Source organism: Lacerta agilis, chromosome 5 (genome assembly GCF_009819535.1).
Source record: "Lacerta agilis isolate rLacAgi1 chromosome 5, rLacAgi1.pri, whole genome shotgun sequence".
In the NCBI taxonomy this organism is placed as follows: Eukaryota; Metazoa; Chordata; class Lepidosauria; order Squamata; family Lacertidae; genus Lacerta; species Lacerta agilis.
In genome coordinates, this window is record NC_046316.1 from 69,095,524 (window position 1) to 69,118,236 (window position 22,713).

Here is a 22,713-nt window from a genome sequence, read left to right on the forward strand (position 1 = left end):
GGCCAAAGTACTGGAGCCTCAAGTTCAGGATCTGTCTTTCTAGTGAGCACTCAGGGCCGATTTCCTTGAGAATGGATAGGTTTGATCTTCTTGCATTCCAACTTAATTGGTCTCTAAGGTGCTACTGGAAGGAATTTTTTAATTTTTTTAAATGAATTTCTCAATGCATTTAAAAATGTTACTTTCCTGGGAAGGATTTGTATTCTAAAAGGTGGGCTGGCGATGACAATAAATACTCATATTGTGAAACTGTACAGGCGGAGACCATTTCAAGCAATTGCCAATTCATAGATCCTTTTGGACCTGGAAAAAGGCAAAATGGGTGGAACAGTGGCGGGGCAGGAACAAGGCATAACGGCAGAACGGGGTTTGCAAGATATAAAAACGACTTCAAAATTCCTCTCCATGAACCTCAGCATTGACCAAGATGCTACATAGTGACCATCATAGGAATCTGTGGCTGAAGGGGCAGGAACATTCTTAATTTTGTCTATGATTGAGCTATAATAAGACTGCCCAGCTCCACTGGTTAGACTGTGGTGCTGATGACACCAAAATCATGGGTTTGATCCTCTACAGGCCACCTCCACTTGCCTGCATTGCAGGAGGTAACAACAACAACAACAACCTATTATTAATACCATTATGTTAACCTGTGGTCCTAAACTGTAGCTTACTTAGTTTATGCTGAAAGCTGGCACCATCCCAATGCAAACAAACACTGCATTTCTCCCTTCTAGGCACTGGACCTTTCCTAAAAAAGGTTGACTACTCTGGGAAACGGGGGGCGGGGGGGCGCCGGAGGGATCTGCACACCATGGCGCCCTGTAACCGCAATTCACGCGCTCCTTACTAGCGCAGCGCAGACCCTGCAAGACTCACCGGGAGCTGCAGGTCAATTGCCTTTTTTCTAAAGTTCCCACCCCTGTTCCGCGCGACTCGCCATTGGATGGAACAGAGGGATCCCCGCTCTGACGTCACGCAGTTTGCAGTTCCGATATGTTGAGGCTGGTTACCCCCCAACAGCATCAGAGTGAGATATACTCAGTGCCGGATTTACGTATAAACTAAGCAAGCTACAGCTTAGGGCCCCACTCTCTTGGCCCCCCCCAAAAAAAAATTAAAGGAAAAACAACCTAGATGTACATTTCCAAAATATAAGTGGAAAAAGAAGGATTTAGCAGGAGACAAATTAAAGGACATTGAAGGGGCTGCACTTTTGGAAGAGGCTAATATTTTTTTCCCTGCAACAAGGCACACACTCCTCATTTTAAGTGCTTTCCCGTCCACCACGGCTACTGTTGAATGATCGCCTTTTTTGTGTGTTTTTGGTCCTGGTTTTTACTTTTTGAAATATGGCAACCCTACCCGATCCCTACTGCAAACCAAGCAGATAATAACCAAGAGGCAACAGGGGACTGGAGAAGAGGGCTGGAAAGACTTGGAGGAGGAGCACAGAGAAGACCGTGATGCAGCAACGGATGGCATTTGCACTCAATGGCATCACTGTTCCAGCAGACATTGTGCAAATGTGCAACGTGTTAATGGTGCATATCAATGCATTTTACCTTTTGTAGCGTTTTCTATTGTAAAAGATTGAAAGGAAGTCAACAGGAAAGGGCTGTGTTTTCCTTTATTCTTGATTAGCATGAATACAGAATCCCAGAGGGGGCGGTACTGCTGTCGCTTCTTAATTTCCCTGGTCTGCCAGAGCATCTGTACTACTTGAGAGAGGCAGAAGAGGCCAGCTGTTAAGTATGGGGGCAGTAAAGATACTCCGTTTGCCCAAGGATTAATCTTTTCTGATAAAGAAATGGAGAGAGGGAAGATCTTCTAATGCAGGTGGAAAGCAGAGCTCTCTTCTCCCTTCCTACGGTGAGTGTCCTTCTACCAGTGCTGGTAGTGGGATGAAGTGCAGATGGTAAGTAGGAAAACCCACTTATTGCTCAAGCAGTTATGAACTGCTGCCTAAATATTTCTAGGTCTGTTGAGGAAACTGAAGAGACGGTACAGGTTATGCCTGAAACAGCCGCTTCTGCATGTTTGAGCAAGGTGTAAATAGTTTTCTTAAAAACTTAAAACATTTTAATCTTGGTGTGGGTTTCTTTAAAAAAAAGCGGGGGGGGGGAGTTGTGTAAGGTCTATTTTCACTAGGAAACAGGAACATTATCAATGCAAAATAAACCCAGTAGGGCCCAGCCTACTTCTGAGTAGTTATGCGTAGGTAGGATTGTGCTGTCTTGTCTGTTGCAGAAAAGAAACAGAAAATAATAATAATGCATCTGGTTAAGTAGAGTAACGTGAAAGCTATGTCATAAGCTTTTTCATCTTTATAGTGCCACAAGAATCTTCACAGTGCTGGATTTGCACACAAGCTAAGTAAGCTGTAGTTTAAGGTCTCAGATTATGAGGGGCCTTTAAATAGGGGGGGAAATTACAAAAAAAATATTGAAAGAGTTTTAAATTCAATGTCATGTGCAGAACACACACACACACACACACACACACACACACACACACACACACACCCCAGTGCATGGTGTATTGCTTCTCCAATTTGCTAAGTTATGTGTGTAATTGCTCATTTATTCCAGTAACGTTAAAAGTTTTCATGTATGCCAAGTAAGAAGTCATAAGATATTTTTCATTTAAAGGTATTTTGTATGCAAATGGACATGTTTTAGTTAGGTTTTTAATTGTCAGTTGCATCTTTGCCCAGGTACCAGTATACATGCAAATATAAAAGTTTATTATTTCTGTTTTCATTGTCCTTTCTGTTTGAATAATTCAAATTTTTGCAGCCTGATGTGTGTGACAGTTTGGGACTTTTCTCTGCAATCATGCGGTGGGAAATTATATTTTTCATTCAGCTCAAATCTTGTTCGTGTCTAATCGTTATTCATAGGCAGTCACATAATTTATCCATGAATTTGTTGGCTGAACTGATCTAAAACCATAGCTGTTCCTTAGATCAACCAAAGCCATTCCTAAGAGCAGTCTAGGGCCTTCTTTCAGGGCTTTTAAAAAAAGATTTTTTTTTGTTCATATGTTGTTTTTTTAATTTTACCTTTCTTTCTGTAGTTCTATCTATGTGAGTAAGTCAGAAAACTGTCATGCTGAACCCACTTTAGAGCAGGGGTGACCACAGACCACACCCAGCTGGTTAACCTACAGGAAGTGGTCCATCAGCCCTGCTCTTGCCAACCTAGCAGTTCAAAAGCACGTCAAAGTACAAGTAGATAAATAGGTACCGCTCCAGCGGGAAGGTAAACGGCATTTCCGTGCGCTGCTCTGGTTCGCCAGAAGCAGCTTAGTCATGCTGGCCACATGACCCAGAAGTTGTACGTCGGCTCCCTTGGCCACTAACGCGAGATGAGCGCCGCAACCCCAGAGTCGGACACCACTGGAACTAGTGGTCAGGGGTCCCTTTACCTTTACCTTTATCTCTTATCTGATGATTTTGATTCATGTGCTTTAGGTATGTCAGAAGCATTTTAGATACATCAACATTCTTTTAGGCATGTCATAAGAACATAAGAAGAGTGTGCTGGATCAGGCCAATGCCCTATCTCAGATGCATGTGGGAAACCTGCAAGCAGGACCTGCAAGCACAAGGGCACTCTCACCTCATGCAGTTTCCAGCAGCTGGTACTCAGAACCACACTGCCTCCAACCATGGAGGCAGAGCATTGCCAATCCTTGCCAATTTATCAAAAAATAGTTTATTTAGGACTTAGATGAAAAATACATCAAGTTGACAATGGATACCTATGTTGGTCCATGGGGGGGGGGGGTAGGCAAAACTAATGGTCAGAAATACTAGCCAATGTTTCGCAAAATAGTGCGCAAGCTTTGGAGCTCACAGAAGTCTTTGTTGGGCGGTTGAAACCACAAAGTCTGCATTTAGCCAGAGCCCCAAGACAGAATGGAGAAGGAGATTGTAGACTCACTTGGGTTAGACTTTACTAAGTGCCCTGCAGATAAAAGGACGATACCTAAAGGCTGCTGGACAAAGAAACAAATAACAACTGATCCCCCAGTTTTTATAAAATCCATCAGTTACTCACACCTGTCTCCAGGAGAAACATACCAGTTTGTATAACAGCAATCCTGAAGCCCGATTTGAGGCAGTGTACTAAGAAAAATGCCCACAGATTCCAGTTTCGGTGGCATTTTGTAGCGAACTCCATTTTGCAATAGATCTCCAAATTTACAGTGTGGTCCCCCCCCCCCAATACAAACTAAACCCATATTTCATATCTCTATAGTTGTCTGAATTTGTGTTATTCAGATTTGATTTTTGTAATGTCAAATAAACGCAAAAGATTCAGATTTTATTTTTTAAATCCCTGGTAGTGGTGTGTGTTTTTCCACATCCATGTTACTACTGTATTGCGCGCGCACAGGTTCTGTTAATTTTAAAAAGGACCCGTAATTGAGTTGTCATCTTTACTAGAAGCATGCCATTCTTCAGGAAGTTCTCAGAGCCAGATATTGCAACCTCTTTTAATGTACTGAAGTTGATGCGAGTTGATATTTTTGCAAATCCACAGAAAAAGAGCAACTGGACTGAAGCTGACCTCTATATCATCTATAGAAAAGAAGAAGAAAAACTCTGATCCTGTGCGTACTTACTTGAGAAAATAATATTTCAACGGAGAAGTTTGTAAAAAAAAAAAAAAAACACACAGCAATCATGGCTGGAAATAGAAGGTTAAGATTCCAGGACAAACCCAGCTCTCAATTCTAAACACGCAGAAGCAGATGATCCTACTTATTACTTGAAAGTAAATCCCACCATGACTGAATCCAAATTAAGCATGCAGAGGATTGTAGCCATCGCTTGACAGTAATGCTGGCAGAAAAAGCCAAGTTAGGCCACAGGCTTGCTTTCTCCCTCTAGGGCAAGGGTTAAGGGCTAAGACAGGCAGGGCTCAAGACACCAGAAATTCCTTATGTTCAGTATTGTCATAAAGTGGACTTTGCACTGCATCGGGGGCTTGCAGTCCAAGGCAGCGCACTACCAGCGACCCACAATCTTGCCCTTTGCCTCAGTCAGTGATTTGTCTTGGTCTGGTGCTTATTAAGGTTATGGGACACATTCTCAATTCACAGGGCATTCCAGAAACAATATAGGTTTACGTGCTGCTTCCAGCACTGCAGGGGCGCTTTAATTTCTGCTGTCTAGCCTGCCTTTGTGGGCGAGCTGGCTCTGCATATATTTTTGTCTCCAGGAACACGCCGGCAGTCTGGCTAGCAGAACTGCTGTCTTGCAAGCTAGGGCCTGCTATTGCCAAGATCAAGTGCCCGATAGGAAACAGGAAATGTACATTCAACGGAGGAGGCCTTGGCTTCCACTATATTAAGCTTCCAAGCAGAGTGATCAGTACAATGGTACCTCGGGTTACATACGCTTCAGGTTATATACTCCGCTAACCCAGAAATAACGCTTCAAGTTAAGAACTTTGCTTCAGGATAAGAACAGAAATTGTGCTCTGGCGGCGCAGCAGCAGTGGGAGGTCCCATTAGCTAAAGTGGTGCTTCGGGTTAAGAACAGTTTCAGGTTAAGAACGGACCTCCGGAACGATTTAAGTATGTAACCAGAGGTACCACTGTAGTTACCGGTACACCCCACTGGCCACCTCCAGTCATTTGCCCTCCATCCGATCATATGAAAGATGGAGCAGGACCTCTGAAGTAGGGATCCTAGCTCTGCAGCCAAGGACTCCGAACCCGACACAATCAGGGTTCAAGATTGTTCGGAGGAAGCTATGCCCATATAGCCAGGCTTCCTGCCTCAGACCTGCTTTATCCCCAGGGTGGTGTGGGGGGCAGGGATATTTATGCAGTCCCCTCACTTGCCTTCCCCTTGCATCTCATAGCAGCACAACCCCTGCCCTCACAGCCTTGTGACACCTGGGCCCTGTAGCTGAAATCTCATCTACATGCATGCAACAGGTATGAGGTGTGCTGTTTTGGACTGCAGATAAGGTGTGCCATTTTGAATGCTCCACAGCAGGGGTAGGCAACCTAAGGCCCGGGGACCGGATGCAGCACAACCACCTTCTCAATCTGGTCCGCGGACGGTCCGAGAATCAGCATGTTTTTACATGAGTAGAATGTGTCCTTTTATTTAAATGCATCTCTGGGTTATTTGTGGGGCCTGCCTGGTGTTTTTACATGAGCAGAATGTGTGCTTTTATTTAAAATGCATCTCCAGGTTATTTGTGGGGCATAGGAATTCGTACAATTATTTATTTTTTCCAAAATATAGTCCGGCCCACCACATGGTCTGAGGGACAGTGGCCCGGCCCATGGCTGAGAAAGGTTGCTGACCCCTGCTCCAGTGTATTGTTCTTGTGGTTGGTTGTGGGTTGTTTTTTTTAAAGGCCTCCCTGCAAACAGAAAAGTAGCACACCAGGGAGAAAGTTTCTGATCCCCACCTCTTTGCCTGTTGTGCTGCTTTTCTACTTTCGGGGAGTTTTGTAACATAAGTAAGCGTTCAAAAAGGGGACTGCCACCTGCAATCTGCGGCATTTGTGAATCAGGTCTGGTGACCAGAGCTATCTTTTGTCTTGAATCCAAGCAGATGCTCGTTGCAACCACAATAAAGTGCATAACAAATGAACTTCTTTGAAAGAATAGTATAAAATGAGAAATATTGGGCATGTTAACCACCTTTTTAAACCACTTCAGCCTGGTTAGTGCTGTAATTTGCCTAGCAACAAGTTGCCCTTTGCTGCCCCCTAGTGGATGACAAAAAATCAGGACATGTGCTGTCAAAACATGTTTGCAGGGCTCAGCTAGGGTGCAAATTCCATTTACGAATTAACATTCATAGAATTGTCAGGGATGGGGAATCCTTAGCATAAGCCATTGCATTTTTCTGCCATAATGAGAAAAATAATGGAACTTCTTATTCATCACTACCTGTCGTATTACTAGTGGCTGTTCCTACAACAAAAGCTTGGTTCTCTTTTGACCAGGCAAGAGCTTGACAGATGTTGGGAGAAACTAATTGCATGGTGCTGAGACAATGCTCTTCAGTGCCCTCCAGCCTTTGACATTGATAGGTGGAAAGCTACTAATTGCAAATCTTACTCCTTATCAACGGGAACAGCAGGTTGCTGCAGAATTCATGAAAATTGCTTTGAACCGTGAAGGAGTAATTTATTTAACTCCTTCAGACCAAGAGTGGGTTAAATGTAAAGAAGCTGCAAGTATATAGGCCAGAACTATAATGTGAATAAGGGCTGTCTTCTTCCGTGAGCTGAGCCTTTAAAAGCTTTTTGTGATGGGCAGAAATTCCATAGGGTAAGGATTCTCTCTCCCCACCACCTAGCAGATTCCCAATAATGAAAATGCAAACAGGATGAAAGTGTCACCTGTTGAACTGCTGCCTTGTTTTCCTTTAATTCTGCTGGTAAAACCGTAGGAGCACTGTTATTAAAAAGAGGGGGAGAAGAAACTGGATAACTGAATATAGAACACATTTCAGATATGGATTCATCATCATCATTAATTGCCCTTCATCCAAAGATCACAGGGTGGTTTACAATATAAAAACACAAAAATACGTACCATAATAACAAACAAAAACAATAGTTTCCCTCTCCCCTCCAGTTTAAAAGGCGCTGTGGGTTAAACCACAGAGGCTAGGGCTTGCTGATCAGAAGGTTGGCGGTTCTAATCCCTGCCACGGGGTGAGCTCCCGTTGCTCGGTCCCAGCTCCTGCCCACCTAGCAGTTCGAAAGTACGTCAAAGTGCAAGTAGATAAATAGGTACCGCTCTGGCGGGAAGGTAAACGGCGTTTCCGTGCACTGCTCTGGTTCGCCAGAAACGGCTTAGTCATGCTGGCCACATGACCCGGAAACTGTCTGCGGACAAACACCGGCTCCCTCGGCCTATAGAGCGAGATGAGCACCGCAACCCCAGAGTCGGACACGACCGGACCTGGTGGTCAGGGGTCCCTTTACCTTTAGATTGTATAAGTAGCCAAAGGCCTGGGAGAAGAGGAATGTTTCTGCCTGATGCCTGAAGATACGGAAGGAAGGTGCCAGGCGAGCCTCCCTGGGGAATGCATTTCATAAGCAGGGAGCCACCACAGAAAAGTCCCATTCTTGTGTTGTCACCCTGTGGACCTCTTGTGGGGGAGGCACATGTAGAAGGACCTCAGATTGCAAAGTCAAAGTCATTTCATATAGGAAGAGACGATCCTTGAGGTATTGCAGCCCTAAGCCATTTAAGGCTTTATAGGTCAAAAGCGGCACATTGATTTGGGCCTGGAAACTAATTGGCAACCAGTGCAGTTGGACCAAGATCAGTGTTACATGCTCAAATTGTCTTGCCCCGGTGAGCAACCTGGCCACTGAATTCTGCACCGCCTGAAGTTTCCAAACTGTCTTCAGAGGCAGATTTCGGTCTTCAGAGTTTAGATTAGCATGTTGCAATAATATGACCTAGAGGTGACCGGAATAGAGACAACAGAAGCTGATGGAAGGCACTCCTTGCCTCCAAGGCTGCCTGAGCCTCAGGCAACAGCAAAGGATCCAGAAGTACAAAGGGGTTCACAGCTTGGGGGTACTTATGAATGACTTTAGCCTCCCTCCACACTAGGGATTAAGGAATGTGTGAAGATCTACATCATGAACAAGAGGGCAATGAAGGTTTACATTGGGATCTGCTGGCCCTGTGGATCCTGCTGCCTGAGGTAGTCGCCTCACCTTGCCTAATGGATGAGCTGGCCCTGATTGTGAATTATGCATGCTTTTGGTAATGCCTTCTTTTCTGACATAGGCTCAAGAACATAAAACCCACCTAAATTCACAGGTAGGGAAAGACCATGAGCCAATGGTAGAAAATATGTAGAAAATCATGGGTTCATTCCCCAGCAACTTGAGGGAAGGCTGGGCAAGATCCCTCACAGGAACCCTGGAGACATACTATGCACCAGCAGCTGGATAAATCAGTGGCCTGGCTCAGTATAAGGCAGTCTCCTATATCCACATAGCTCAGAATCTAAAGTAAGTCTCACGTTCTATTTTATGAACACATCATCAGGTAAAGGTAAAGGGACCCCTGACCATAGGTCCATTCGTAGACGACTGGGGTTGCGGCACTCATCTCGCTTTACTGGCCGAGGTAGCTGGCGTACAGCTTCTGGGTCATGTGGCCAGCATGACTAAGCCGCTTTGGCGAATCAGAGCTGTGCATGGAAACGCCGTTTACCTTCCCGCTGGAGTGGTACCTATTTATCTACTTGCACTTTGATGTGCTTTCAAACTGCTAGGTTGGCAGGAGCAAGGACCGAGCAACGTGAGCTCACCCCGTCACGGGGATTCGAACCGCCGACCTTCTGATCGGCAAGCCCTAGGCTCTGTGGTTTAACCCACAGCGCCACCCACGTCCCTTGGACATTCAATTAATTTTCCATGAACTTTGGGCATTTTGGGTTGAGGTAGATGGTGTAGGCATTGATCTAGGCAATAAATAGAAATTTAGAGACTGGTCTTGCTAAGAAAATGCAAAATAGCTGGCGGAAGATGCGAGAAGGTTTTCTTTGGGGATTTTGGTTTTATTTCCTCCCTCTAGTTTCACAATTAATAACCTCAGCGTTAGTTTTCCTTCTTCTTTTTCTGCTAGGGCATTTCAGTAAGATGCGGTGGAACAAAAAGAAGCAGTGTGAGCTAGCACAGAGCAAACAAAGGTACGTCTAAAATTTTCATTGCATTTCTAGGTCAGTGTAAACTATTGAAATCGGCGTACAGTTTTAAAGCACGGTTTTAAAGATCGGCTAAACATCTAAACTAGGATTAAACATCAAGGCCCATGAAGAGTCTGCATTTTGAAGATGCCATCCTGCTTAGATGGATGTTGTACTGTAGCTTGAGAAGTCATAATCTTCAAATTTAGAATCTACTCTTGGGAGAGGGAGGACATGAAAAGGTAAGATATCGGACATATGAAGTTGAATAAGTGATGTATTCCAACTCTTGGGATTTATAAATTTGCTATGGTATTTTCTAATCTCTGACATGACATTGCTTTCACTCAATTTAATTTAGCATGATGAACACTCATACACTACTAGTTGTTGTCGTTTTAATTTAATTGTGCTATTCTCACCATTTTCTAGTAAAAGAGAAGCAGATGTGCTATCTGGGGAAGTTGGTATACCCACCTACCTCCTAGTTTCAGATTACATGCTATTCATCAGGGTAGTAGAGAATATTGCCTGACACCACTCCATTTCTCACGCTGACTATTGTTATAAACCAGGGATGGGCAGGAGATAATGCAGGATCTCTGGGTGATTTGCTGGAGATGGGCAAGCCAATCAGGATGAAAGTTCATTGTCGTATAACCTCCCTGCAAACCAATCGGAACAAATGCTCAATAAAGACTAGAGAAAAAGATTCAGTTGTTCAGTGGAAACCGAAAGTATGGTTATTGGCCCTTTCTGAAAAATTAGCTAAGGAAGTCAACTGATGAGCTTCGTGGCTCAGAGATATATTTCTTTTAAAAACCTCTTTAAAGTTCATCACATTTTAGGGCAAATTTCTCCTCAAACACGTTTTTAATATACAGTTTTGACTAATGTACACGTTTTTGCAAGCCGTTCTCCCCCCCCCCCCCGGTATCTTCATTTTTAGGCAAACTTCCCCTAATGTATGCCATTTTTGTAAACAGGGTTTGGTTGGAGAATGGCACTGCAAAACTCGGATAAGTGCAAATTTCAAAGGATTAGTTCCTTCAGAAAGTGTGGACTGGAAAATTTCAGCTTCAAATGCATCCTGAATAAAATTTCTCCTCCTTCCCTAGTGCCGAGTTGGGTTTTAAACCCTGGTCTTCTAGGTTCTTCTACTCCAGCAATGTAACCATGACACCACAGTGGCTCAAAACTTCAGTGCATATTGATTATAATCCTGTTAATGTAAATAAATAAATATGTATGTATGTATGTATACCCCACCCATCTGGCTGGGTTTCTTCATCAGACTGCATAAAAATAGCTGGAAATATATTGTTATAATACTGTACTGTTATAAATGTATCGCTTGTTTATTTCCAGGCAATAACTACATTTGGCTATTATGAATGTGTCCACGACTGAAACTCAAGCAAACAAATCAGATTTAATACAAACGCTAGTAGTTGTAAAAGGAGGCCTTTATTTGGCTAACTTCATTTTCATAACTGCGTTGACTATATTAATAATCAAGACTGTGAGACAGAACTCTAAAATGGTGAAGGAAGTGAGATACTTCCTCCTGTGCCATCATCTTCTCTGTTGCTCTTTATACTGTTGCTCTGGCATGGTGTCCAACGCGATACAAAAATTTAAAGTACAACGATTCTGGATCTGGATCACCTTTGGAGTACAAACAGCAATTGCAGAAACGGTGCTGGGAACGCTGGCTTTGATGGCAATTAACACTTGCTTAGCAGTTTGCTGGCCTTTGAGATACCTGGCCTTTGTACACTTGGTGAAACGCAAAGCTATAGCTTGTGTTTGGATCGGAGCAATCCTCAAATCTGCGTGCTTGATCATTGTGGAACGTTCAGAAGGAGATCCGTGGAACATATATGAAGCAGAGCTCTCTTGCCCAAGTATCCTGGGTGGTGTTTTTGCCAAAATAACCGGAATGCTTCTCATTTTGCTTCTTGCAGCCGTCATGGTAACTGGTTATTTTCTCCTATGGAGAGAAGGAAAGCTCAGCGGTCATTTTAGCTGTTCAAATAAGAAGGCCAGAAAAACAGTCATTATTCATGGTGTACAAATGAGCTTACATATTCTTCCACTCTTAATCTTCACAGCCATCGGGAAAGGATCAGAACATGTTCAGATAAAATTTGGAGCTTTTGTTGTTTTCTTATTTGCACAAAGCTTCAGCCCTGTGGTTTATGGGCTGCGGAACAAAGAACTTCTGGACAAGATATGTATCAGACGAGAAAGAAATCAATACAGTAACTACTTGGTAAAGTACAATAACTACCCACCGCAACTTCAGGTGGTAGAAGGTTCAGCAAATGGATGGACCACTTCTCGGTGTAGTGCAGAAACACTTTCAAGTCACCATTAGCCTTCTTTAAACCATATCACACAACAAGGAATAATTCAACTCACACAACTGAATATACCAACCTATTATTTTCAAAACCAGATTTTCAGCCCCAAAGCTAGAAGCCTTGAGCGCTCTATTTTTGCTTTAAAGTTTAAATGGCAACTAGTGGAAAAGACACAGCACAAGAAGCAAAGGAAACCATGGAAAAGAGAGAAGGTAAGGCACTGCCAGACAGGTTACTAAAAATGGTACACTTTAGTACAGTCGTACCTTGGAAGTCAAACAGAATCCATTCCGGAAGTCCGTTTGAATTCCAAAACGTTCGGAAACCAAAGCGTGGCTTCTTGATTGGCTGCAGGAAACTCCTGCAGCCAATTGGAAGCCACGGAAGCCCTGTCAGACGTTCGGCTTCCAAAAGAAGATTCAAAAACCGGAACAAACACACTGAGGTTTGTGGAAGGAGGAGAGGACGCACTAGGAGACACTTCCCCATCATAATCCCAATAGTTGCCCACTAGGGTAGTATTAATGCTGCTTTGCATCTCTTTCCCCTGAGGGGCGTGGGTGGCGCTGTGGGTTAAACCACAGAGCCTAGGGCTTGCTGATCAGAAGGTCGGCGGTTCGAATCCCCACGACAAGGTGAGCTCCCGTTGCTCGGTCCCAGCTCCTGCCCACCTAGCAATTTGAAAGCATGTCAAAGTGCAAGTAGATAAATAGGGACCGCTCCAGCGGGAAGGTAACTGGCATTTCCGTGCACTGCTCTGGTTCACCAGAAGTGGCTTTGTCATGCTGGCCACATGACCTGGAAGCTGTACGCTGGCTCCCTCAGCCAGTAACGCGAGATGAGCACCGCAACTCCAGAGTCGGACACGACTGGACCTAATAGTCAGGGGTCCCTTTACCTTTTTTATCTCTTTCCCCTAGCAGCCTGTAACCCCACCTGAGCACGAATAGGTTTGACAATCAGCATGTTCATGAAAATTGCAGCAGTTCAGCCAATGGCATAGGAACAAATTTCAAAAACATCAAGGCAGGTTTCTTGCAGCTAGGGAGCTTTCAAAGGATGCATCCAGCATATACTACAGCTTCCCCCACCTGTATGACTTTGGACAGATTTTCTACATATGCTCTGTGCATTGTTTTGATATTTCAGAGGCTTGCTTTGGTGCTTGTATGATTCAGATGTGTGAAACATTCTTTAAAATGTTTAGGGCCTGGTTAAAAATGGAATGCAGCTAGTTTTGCCCCAGCCTGATGATCACTGACTTGTGATAATGCGGAAATAAGTTTTTTCACTGGTAGCACTGGTGTTGTGAAATGTACTCAATGCTGAAATGCAACAGGTCCCTTCTTTATTGGCATTCTGCTCGCTTTTGAAGACACACCTGTTTGCACAGGCAGTCCCTGATTTCTTCACCTCCATCTCCTGTGCTAATTGCAGCAATGTTTTAATAAGATTGTTCTATTGTGTGTTTTAATTATAGATGTTTATATTTCAATAGGACCGTTTCATTGTGTATTTTAATCATGGGTTTTGATACCATAAAGTCTGTAACTGGTTTTTACATTTTGTGAGGTCATTTTGCATTCTGCAAGAGGGTTTCTCCTCCAAGGGCCGAAAACATCAGAAGCCCACTCCACAGTAACTCAGAGCAGTCTTTCAGTGTGGCTGCCCTTCACCATCTTTACTTTCCAGAAACAATTTCAGACCTGTTCTTGCAACAAGCTTTTCCAGCTACATGAAAAAAATCTCTGTCTTAGATAATTTTGTACCGTTTCAAAGTCGATACTTAGTAGTTTTAAAACTACTTTTTGTTGTTTTTATTGTATATTTGTAAATCACCTTGAGAAACATGAGAAAGGAAATAATAAAATAACAATGGTAACAATGATAATATAGTCTGTTTCATATTTAGCATAAAAAATGTAACAATACGAAGTCGGTTGTTAGGCTAGCAGACTTCTATTCTTGATAATCTTCATGACCTTATATATATATAAAAAACCCATGTATGTATAGCTGCGCTTTTTACATGGTTGAAACATTCCAGATCAATAAACTCGGAGCAATAATTAAAACAAAACAAAACACCCTGCACATTCCTCTTGCGATGGGTGCTCGGTCCATGAACCGTACCATTTCATGTGATTTCAATAATGTGCATAAAAGCAAAGTTTGGCTAGGAATATGTCACGTTTCTTATGTAAATGTGAATATATAAAGCAGCCCCATATGGGGTCAGACTGTCCACCTACTTTGCTCTTGTTGATCTCTGAGCAACAGACCAGTTCTTCTTTTCTGTATCCCAGGTAAGGGATTGTTTGTTGTTCAGGAGCGGCTTGACAAGAGGAATACAACATTTGAAGCCCATCTCCAGGATCCATCTGTGTGTGGTGGCTCTTGATGCAGTAACTCCAGCCTCAGTCCACTCCTTGTGAAACTCCCCAACACATTTGAATGGCCTCCAGACTGCCGTCATCCCTGCTGCTTGTGCACCTTTTTCTTCCACACTTTCCCCTTCCGCATAACTTTCCATTAATGTGCTTTGATACAGCACTTTGGGAACATCCAACTTCTTCTGCAATTACCTTTTGAGGCTTTTCCTCCTTATGGAGGGTCTCAGTGATGCTCGCTTTGCATGTAATAGCTCGCTTTGCATGTAATGAGTCTATCTTATATATTAGTTTCACCTTTTAAGTTGAATTAGTGAAATAAATGAACTTTCCCAGAATATTCTAATTTTTCCAGTTTCAATTGTACAGTGACTGGCAGCTGCTCTCCAGGGGTTCTGCAGTTTGGTGGGTTGATGCTCATGACGGGGAAGGACAGGGGAGCATTGAGGGCTGGGCCGCACAGGTGCACCAGTGAAGCTAATCTACCGCCGCTGCTTGCAGACTCCGTCAGCTTTGCCCTTGCCACTACCCTACCCCAAACCACCACCCAGGTAGGCTGCAGTGATACCAGGGGCAGGACAGCGACTCCTCACTGCACTGGCTGCTCCTGAGTTTTGGACATGAGACTTTCTCCCTACCTGGAGATACCAGGAATTGAAACTTTTGACTTCCTGTATGCAACACTTGCTCTCTACCACTGAGCAATAACATACCCTCCAATGTTCCTCAGATGAAAATAGGGACATTTCTCACTCCCTCACAACTGAGCCTCCTCGACCCCCAACATTTTTGCCTCTCCTGTGCAGGGCCTTTCTGTAATTTGGGGGTTGGGGGGGGGAAATCGCTTATGTGTTCCTTTCCTAGGCCACAGCCTCTGACACTAGGATGACTCAGCAGAGCTATGCAGGGCCTTTGGTATCTATGAGGCGCCACCTCAGAGAATTATGTTAGCTGTGATTGCAACCGAAGCACAGAAGAAAGAAAGAGATAGCGTGGGAACAGGTGGAAATTAGATTGACAAGGGAAAGTAATGAAGGCCGGGGCAGATTAGAGTGAAATTATGCTTTACATCTGACATGTTTGTCAGGGAGCAACAGCAGCTGTAATAAACATGAAGTGTTTAGCCATTGTTCTGATAGCAGTTTAGAAATAAAAGCAGGATGCGTAAACCGGAGAGACGGAACTGTTGTCTGGAAAAGTTTATTATGACTGTTCAAAAAGGAAGCAAAGTAAAGCCACTCAATTGTAGTAAGGAAGGACAAAGCTATGAAAACTTGATCCTAGAATTACATCCAAGAGATGTCATGGTAATTCAGACACAGCAGCGCTTTCCAGTCTTCCTGCACTCGGGATTATTTCTACATAAGGTAGTGTGCTGAAGAACGCCTTGCAACTGACAAGGCATTTGATAAATTTCACAACTTGTTTTATGCACATTGCCGGCCCCACAAGTACCCCTATTTTCCAAGGACGTCTCTGATTTAGAGGAGTATTCTTGGTTTCTGATTTGATCCCAGAATGTCCTGCTTTTCCTTAGGATGTCCCTATTTTCATTGGAGGGTATGGAGTTATCTGACCCCCGAGCCATCTGAAGGCAATCCTGTATAGGGAAGTTTTGTTAATGTTTAATGTTTTATTATGTTTTTATGTATGTTGGAAGCTGCCAAGAGTGGCTGGGGAAACCCCAGTAAGATGTGTGGGGTATAAATAGTAAAATTATCATTATGGAATGGGACGTCTCTATTTTCATCAGATAAATGTTGGAGGGTATGACATTGGACCAAAATGTGATATGCGCTTTAAGAAAATAAGATGTGCCTTGTAACATAATAATAATTAATAAAATAAATAAATCCCAGAAGATTTCAGTGACCAGGTCATCTTCTTCGAACAAGCTTTTCATTTTAGAATTTCACTGACAAACCCACAAAAGAACAAGGTCGAATGAATAGTGACAGCATTATCCTCCATACCTGTGCATTAAGTATATATCCTTTGCTAAGATCCACACACCTTTTATGTAATTACACATGACGCGTGAAGTGTAGTATCTACCTTACCTGCTCGGCCTCATTTAGCGGCTACTGCATCTTTTAATGAGTGAATGTAGGTAAACGGTTAATACAGAATTTGTTGCAACACATACACAAACCATCCTCTACTCCTCCAAATTGCCCAATTTAAAAAAAGAAAAAAGAAGCACAAAACAAGTAAAAAAATGAGATTTATTATAGAAATCGGGTCCTCCCTTAAAGAGGGCACGTATTGCAGTGAGACCTGACAACCAAATCCCTGTGTTGTGGGTGGGAGTGATTGACAGCCACAACACCCAATCAGTAGGTCCCTCAATGCAGGGTTCAATCTGGCCAATGGGATGCAAGCAAAACAGATAGAGGGACCTACAAATACCCATGCACGTGACCCTGAGCTTCCTCTTTTCGGCGCGTGCATCGGAACACCCGCCACCTCTCCCTACTTTTAGGGCTTGTGTGCTTGACCTTGCTATGCCGTCGTGTGTCGTCTGTTGTTGGGACAGGGGCATGGCAGGAATTTTCCCCACTTGGCTGATTGGCTGTTGCCATTTGAGTTTCGCCTGCTGCGTAGCAAATCATCACAACTTGTAAGGTTGCGGATAGGCTCTGGTTCAGGTGATAGGGATGGGAGAACCCTCTCGCCACCCCTATGTTAAGGGTATTACATTAAAGGAATCCAGGGACTTGATGGTTTGTCAACCCCTGAGAGGGGGTTGTGCCTGTGCCTGAGTCCAGGGGGACATTTGGATGGCGGATAGAGCAGGTCCCCGGCTTTCCACTGTCCAGGTGTTCACCCTTGGCTGACCTATGGTGGAACCCTGGGTCAGCGCTACCTGCGGAACAGGGAGCTAGTCGAACCAGAGCCTATGCAACCAATCACTTGCTGTAATCAATAAAGTTGTGGCCTAAATTCTGCCAAAAACCAAACCAAAATTTGAGTCATGTCTGAATTTATTTCGGGGTAAGGTTGAAAGGTCTGAACACGCAAAGAGACTCTCTGTTGCTTGCTCTCCCTTTCTCTGCTTCTCTCTGTCACAGACCAAATAAACAATAAGCTCCTCACAGGAGGAAACACTCCAGAGTTGCTTCTCTGGCCTTCAAGGTAACGGTGTCATGGGCCAGGAGCCAGCTTCACCTGCTGAACAGCAGCCTGAAGGGTGATAAGGCAGAGTGACCCCACCTGCAGCTGATCAGCCTTCACAAGAGGAGAAGGCACTGATGAGAACCAGCAGGCTCTGGCCTTCTTAAACAGAGCTCTCAGCAGCAGTCAGATGCTGGAAATGTCTGGTGTTCTTGGCCCCACTTTGCTGCTTCCTGCTGGACCCTTGACTTTACATCATCTGGACTGGACCTTTAGCTCTGTGACCATCTGCATTCCCTGACCTCTGGGCTGTCGGACTTCACATGTGGATTCTGCTCTCAGACAAGGGCTCCTCAGAGACTCCTAGCTCCTGATTCTCGGCAACAGAACTTGGACGGGCTACGACAAATGGCTCTGAGCACACTTGGAACCAATGTATGGTTCTGATGTAAGCTAACTGTGTTGTTTTGTTTTGTTATATACTGGCCTTCTGATTCCAAACAAAATTATATTTCAGAAAGGCAGAACGCTTCAAAACACAAGCCTACAAATTTAGGAGCTGCTTCTTTTTTCCCCAGTCACCAAGATCCACCAACTGGTTGCAACCAGTTTATGGTGAACACAACATTTGCTCTGAGACTTCTTAAAGAGGCAACAAACTATTCCCATGACTGCCACACAGGGCTGTTTTCGAAGCATCCCAATCTCCTCCCATATCTGCTACAGCAGCTGTAGGCCTCCTAGCAAGTGATGGAGGAAGATCTCTACTACTATGGTTGATTTTTGGGCAGCCCCATCAGTTCCAGTACATGGTTTTTCTGCTCAGAGGCACATGGGAGGGAGCCCTTTGCCACAGCTATGCCTTTGGATTAGGATTGGCTGGGTTGCACTGAGAGCTGATTGGCCAGAGAACAGGGGATGGACAGAATGCTTCGGTAAGTTCAAGGACGTATAAGATAGGTGTGAGGCAGGAAAGAGTGTGTGGGTTTGAGATTCTGATCATCAAGAAATGCCTGTCATTCTGAAAATCGCGTATATACTGTAGTGCAAAAGGAGTTCAATTCTCAGTAAAATCCTGTTGCAAATTTTTGCGGTTTCAGGGCTAGCACCAGGTTTGAGCAGTGCAGGGATCCTGGAAACTGGCCAAAAATCCTTGAGGCTGAAGAATATTTGCTGTGCAGGTTTTCTTTCTGCAATACAGGCTGCTGACGCACAACAACAGCTGACATATTTCACTAGTGAAACCCACCTGGCAAACTCAAATAGTAAGGAAGCCAAGCAGAAGTTTTAAAAGTGCAAATTCAAATTATAATAGCCCTAATACAATACAGTATCCCTGTACAAGTGGGGTTGGTCAGGGTGGCGGGAAAGGAATAAGAGATTTGGGTGGTTGCCCATGCATAGAGAACAGCGCCCAGAGGAACCTCTGGAGAGAAGGTTTGTGGGTGTCACATCTGGGAAACATGGTAGGTTTGCCTGAAGCAATTTGTTGCCATCCTATTGACTAGACTGTGAGCAATTCTGAACAGGTTAATGTTGATATCATTATGAGAACCCTCCTAATATGGAGCTTTTAAATAAAGGAGGACAAGACCAGGGAAATTTTAATTTTAATTAAAGGGTACGAAAGCTGAAAAGGTGTGGTACAACCAAACACCCGCAAGCTGGTGTGACGTCAGTGCTTCACTGTGTACAAACAGGGCTAGAGCTGCTCAAATACCTCAACAACCAACCTCTCTCCTATTCACTCCCCTTCCTATTTCGGTGCACTAGAAGCAGACTGGTATGGTCCCCACAACCCCCTCACACATTTTTAACATGTAAGTGGGATCTTCTCACCGTCACTAATGTTACTGCCAGCAAAACTGAAAACTGAGATTTGTAGAAGCTCTTGGCCAGAGGTCAGCAAACATTTTCAGCAGTGGGCCGGTCCACTGTCCCTCAGACCTTGTGGGGGGCTGGACCCACCCTCTCCCGAAAGCAACCCCCTCCCAAAAGGACCCCCTGCCACCACTCACACCGCAGCCGCCACCACCACCTCGTCTTCAGCAGGGTCGTTGTCATCCTCTGCCTCAACCAGGGGTCCTCGGGGTGCAAAGCGCATGCTGTAGGCCTGGGCGGCGGTGACGGCAACCTCCCCACTGCCGCCTCTTCCTCCCGCTCAGCTCTTGGTCATACGCAGCTGCTCAGCGAGAAGGAAGGGGCGTCGCCCAGAGGCATCCGCGGTTTTGGATTGGCTGCAGGAGCATCCAGCGCCAATCCGTGCCAGCGTTGGAGAGGTCAGTGCCCCCCCCCGACCCCGGTTGTAGCGTTTGAGTAATCTCTGTAAATAATTAAGGATACAAAGGTAAAAATAAACACACACATATATAGATGCACAGTATTAGTTTAATATTAATACGTTGATAATTTAAGGCAATAGGTTTATTACAGTGAAAAAATGTTGAAAAGGATGGTAAGTCAAACCATGTACCAAACTTATGACATTATGACTTACATTTTTCTGTTTGTGTTTTATTCTGAAAAGTCGGGTATATAGACAGTGGTATGTCTTGGATGTATGGATGCAATTATGGTAAATTAAGCAAAATATTCAAAAAAAGTCAGTCCCCATGCAGCGAGGCCTCTGCACCGCGCCGGTTTAGTGTGGGGACTGACTGAGCGGGCGGCAGGGTCCGCAAGGTTTGCGGGCCGGATTAACGAGCCCGGTGGGCCGCATTCGGCCCCCAGGCCTTAGTTTGCCTGCCCTTGCTCTTGGCAGTAGCATTTGGTAGGGTTGTGAAGGCAGGGAGGTGTTGCTCATTGCACTTCCTAATGCTAAGCGTTGCAGCCAGTAATAAGAGGGAGAACCAGGGAGGACCTCGGTGCAGGGAAGGTGTAGCACTGGGAGTGACAGATTGACTCCATCATGGCACCTGCTCCACACAATGACCTTTCGGTTACTGGAGGTGATGCTTGGCTGCTCTGCCCCACTGACCACTACTGGCTGTTGGGTAACAATTCCCATCTTCCCTGGCCATTGGCCCTGCTGGCTTGGGCTGATGGGAGTTAAGAGTCCCACAACATTAGGAGGTCCACACAAGTTCCATATCCTTTTCCTAGATTTGCAACCCAGTCAGATGCTTATTGAAGTAATGTTCATTACAGAATGAGAAGTGACCATGGTGTCCTGATGAACTGTTGGCAGAGGTGTTTTTAGGGTATTGTGACCAGTGTGGCGGCACCGGGTGCCACGCTGCAGGGGCCGCCCAAACAATGCTGTTGTTATAAGAAAAACCTGCTTGTTTTCCCTTATGGGGTATCCAAGAGCCCGTATAGAGTCCTTAAGTGGGTTCCCTATCGGGAGGAGAAAATAGCAGAGGCCAACCAGGATATGTTGAGAAGCAAAGCGGCTGATAAGCCTGATCTTTATTGGGGAGGGTCCCCACTCCCCACACCCAGGAGGGAGGAGAGAACCCAGAACAATGGTGTGCAAGCCCTTATATAGACTTTTGAAATTGCCAACCCTGTAGCCCACCCCACAAGACATCATACATACATCACAAAAGGAGGCGGTCTACAGCAGAAATACATCACAGGAGGCAGTCTGTAGCAGGAGGCAGTCTGTATCTGCCAGGATACCTAATAATGGTCACTGATTGCTTTATCTGGGCAGCTTGGCCAGAGTTGTCAACCTTCCTTTTTTTTTTGCATTGGGAAACGGCACTGGAATAAGGGAATTTCCCGCAAAAAAGGGGAAGTTGACAGCTATGAGCTTGGCCATTCTTTTGTGAAGGTAAATACTTCTGTTCCTGAATCCAGGTTACAGGCTCACCCTATTCATACACACAAATACGCCCTTTAAGACAGGATTTGTAAGCAAAAAGACAGTGGGAAGGCTTTCTCCAGCCCCCCCCCCTAAAAAGTAAAGATACCCCTGACCATTAGGTCCAGTCGTGTCCAACTCTGGGGTTGTGGCGCTCATCTCGCATTACTGGCCAAGGGAGCCAGCATACAGCTTCTGGGTCATGTGGGCAGCATGACTAAGACACTTCTGGCGAACCAGAGCAGCGCACAGAAACACCGTTTGACTTCCCGCCGGAGCGGTACCTATTTATCTACTTTCACTTTGACGTGCTTTTGAGCTGCTAGGTGGGCAGGATCTGGGACCAAACAATGGGAGCTCACCCCATCGTGGGGATCTGAACCACCGACCTTCTGATCGGCAAGCCCTAGGCTCAGTGGTTTAGACCACAGTGCCACCTGAGTCCTCCTCCCCTTACTGCAGAGGAATATCTGGAGTCACTGGGGGAGTAAAAATGGCTTCAGGATTGCTCTTCTGTACTATTTCAGACACGTTTATATAGTTATGTATTTGTTTGCCCTGTACATTTATTTTATATTTGAGACCTTAGAATTCTTATAACACTGTGGAATGGAGCATGAGAGGCGGGGGGGGGGAGAGAGAGAGTGCGCTGAATTTTAGCGTCACACAGGGTGGCACTGAGGTTTGAGAGCCCAAAGTCTGCCACTACTGTGGCAACACAATGGTCAGGGGGTGTGGTGGGATGCTCTATCAGTTGGTACCATTAGGCAGTTTCAAAACTGTTCCCCCCTGTACTTCTGGGATCTCAAGCATAAGGCCCTCAGGCTTCCGTGGCCCCCGGGGCACAGCCCACAGCAATCCACACTGTTCTATAATTTTGAGGGCCAAGGAGGCATGAGGGGTAATCTGGCATACTTACTCATATGTAAATCCACAGCTGAAATGGCCGCAGCTTGTCATTCACACTACTTCACGTGCCAAAGCAATCTCGCAGCAAGTCCTAATGTTTCCCCTCTGCTCCCAGAGTGTGTTTTCCATGCGTGAGGTTTATCTGAGGAAGTGAAACACTTGCAGTGAGTGGTGTGTGTTGTGTAGCCAGCTGTTGTTCCTAAAATGAACAACATTCATAAAATGAAGGCGGAATTGGGGGGGGGGGGAATTATGGCCGAGATTCCGGAGCGGCTATTTCTTAAGAATCTGGCCCTCCAGCTCATCTAAGGCTTTTTACATGCTTGCTGTAGAAACTGCAAGTCCCCTAATTGAACACTAGGAGGCTCAGAAACACTGCACATTAGCAATGAGAGGAGGCTGCGAGCAGAGTTTTTGTGCACCGGA

General features: G+C 44.9%; 1 protein-coding gene across 3 annotated transcripts; it reads left to right on the plus strand.

The window, feature by feature from the left end:
* The first annotated feature begins 1,563 nt into the window (after positions 1 to 1,563).
* LOC117047329 lies at positions 1,564 to 12,300 on the plus strand. 3 transcript variants are annotated; one of them, XM_033150361.1, is made up of 3 exons: positions 1,564 to 1,921; positions 9,643 to 9,706; positions 11,071 to 12,300. In XM_033150361.1, exon 3 carries the CDS (start codon positions 11,094 to 11,096, stop codon positions 12,081 to 12,083), a length of 990 nt encoding a protein of 329 aa, XP_033006252.1. In that variant the 5' UTR covers positions 1,564 to 1,921; positions 9,643 to 9,706; positions 11,071 to 11,093; the 3' UTR covers positions 12,084 to 12,300. The 3 variants fall into 3 exon arrangements, 2 of the variants coding, with proteins under 2 accessions (XP_033006252.1, XP_033006251.1); XR_004426672.1 differs by lacking the exons at positions 1,564 to 1,921; positions 11,071 to 12,300 and adding an exon at positions 9,811 to 9,846 and having other exon boundaries at positions 9,577 to 9,706; XM_033150360.1 differs by lacking the exon at positions 1,564 to 1,921 and having other exon boundaries at positions 9,577 to 9,706.
* The last annotated feature ends 10,413 nt before the right edge of the window (positions 12,301 to 22,713 follow it).

Bases quoted from the DNA above. Each gene is read 5' to 3' on its own strand.
- LOC117047329 (XM_033150361.1), top strand. From the start codon at position 11,094: ATGAATGTGTCCACGACTGAAACTCAAGCAAACAAATCAGATTTAATA.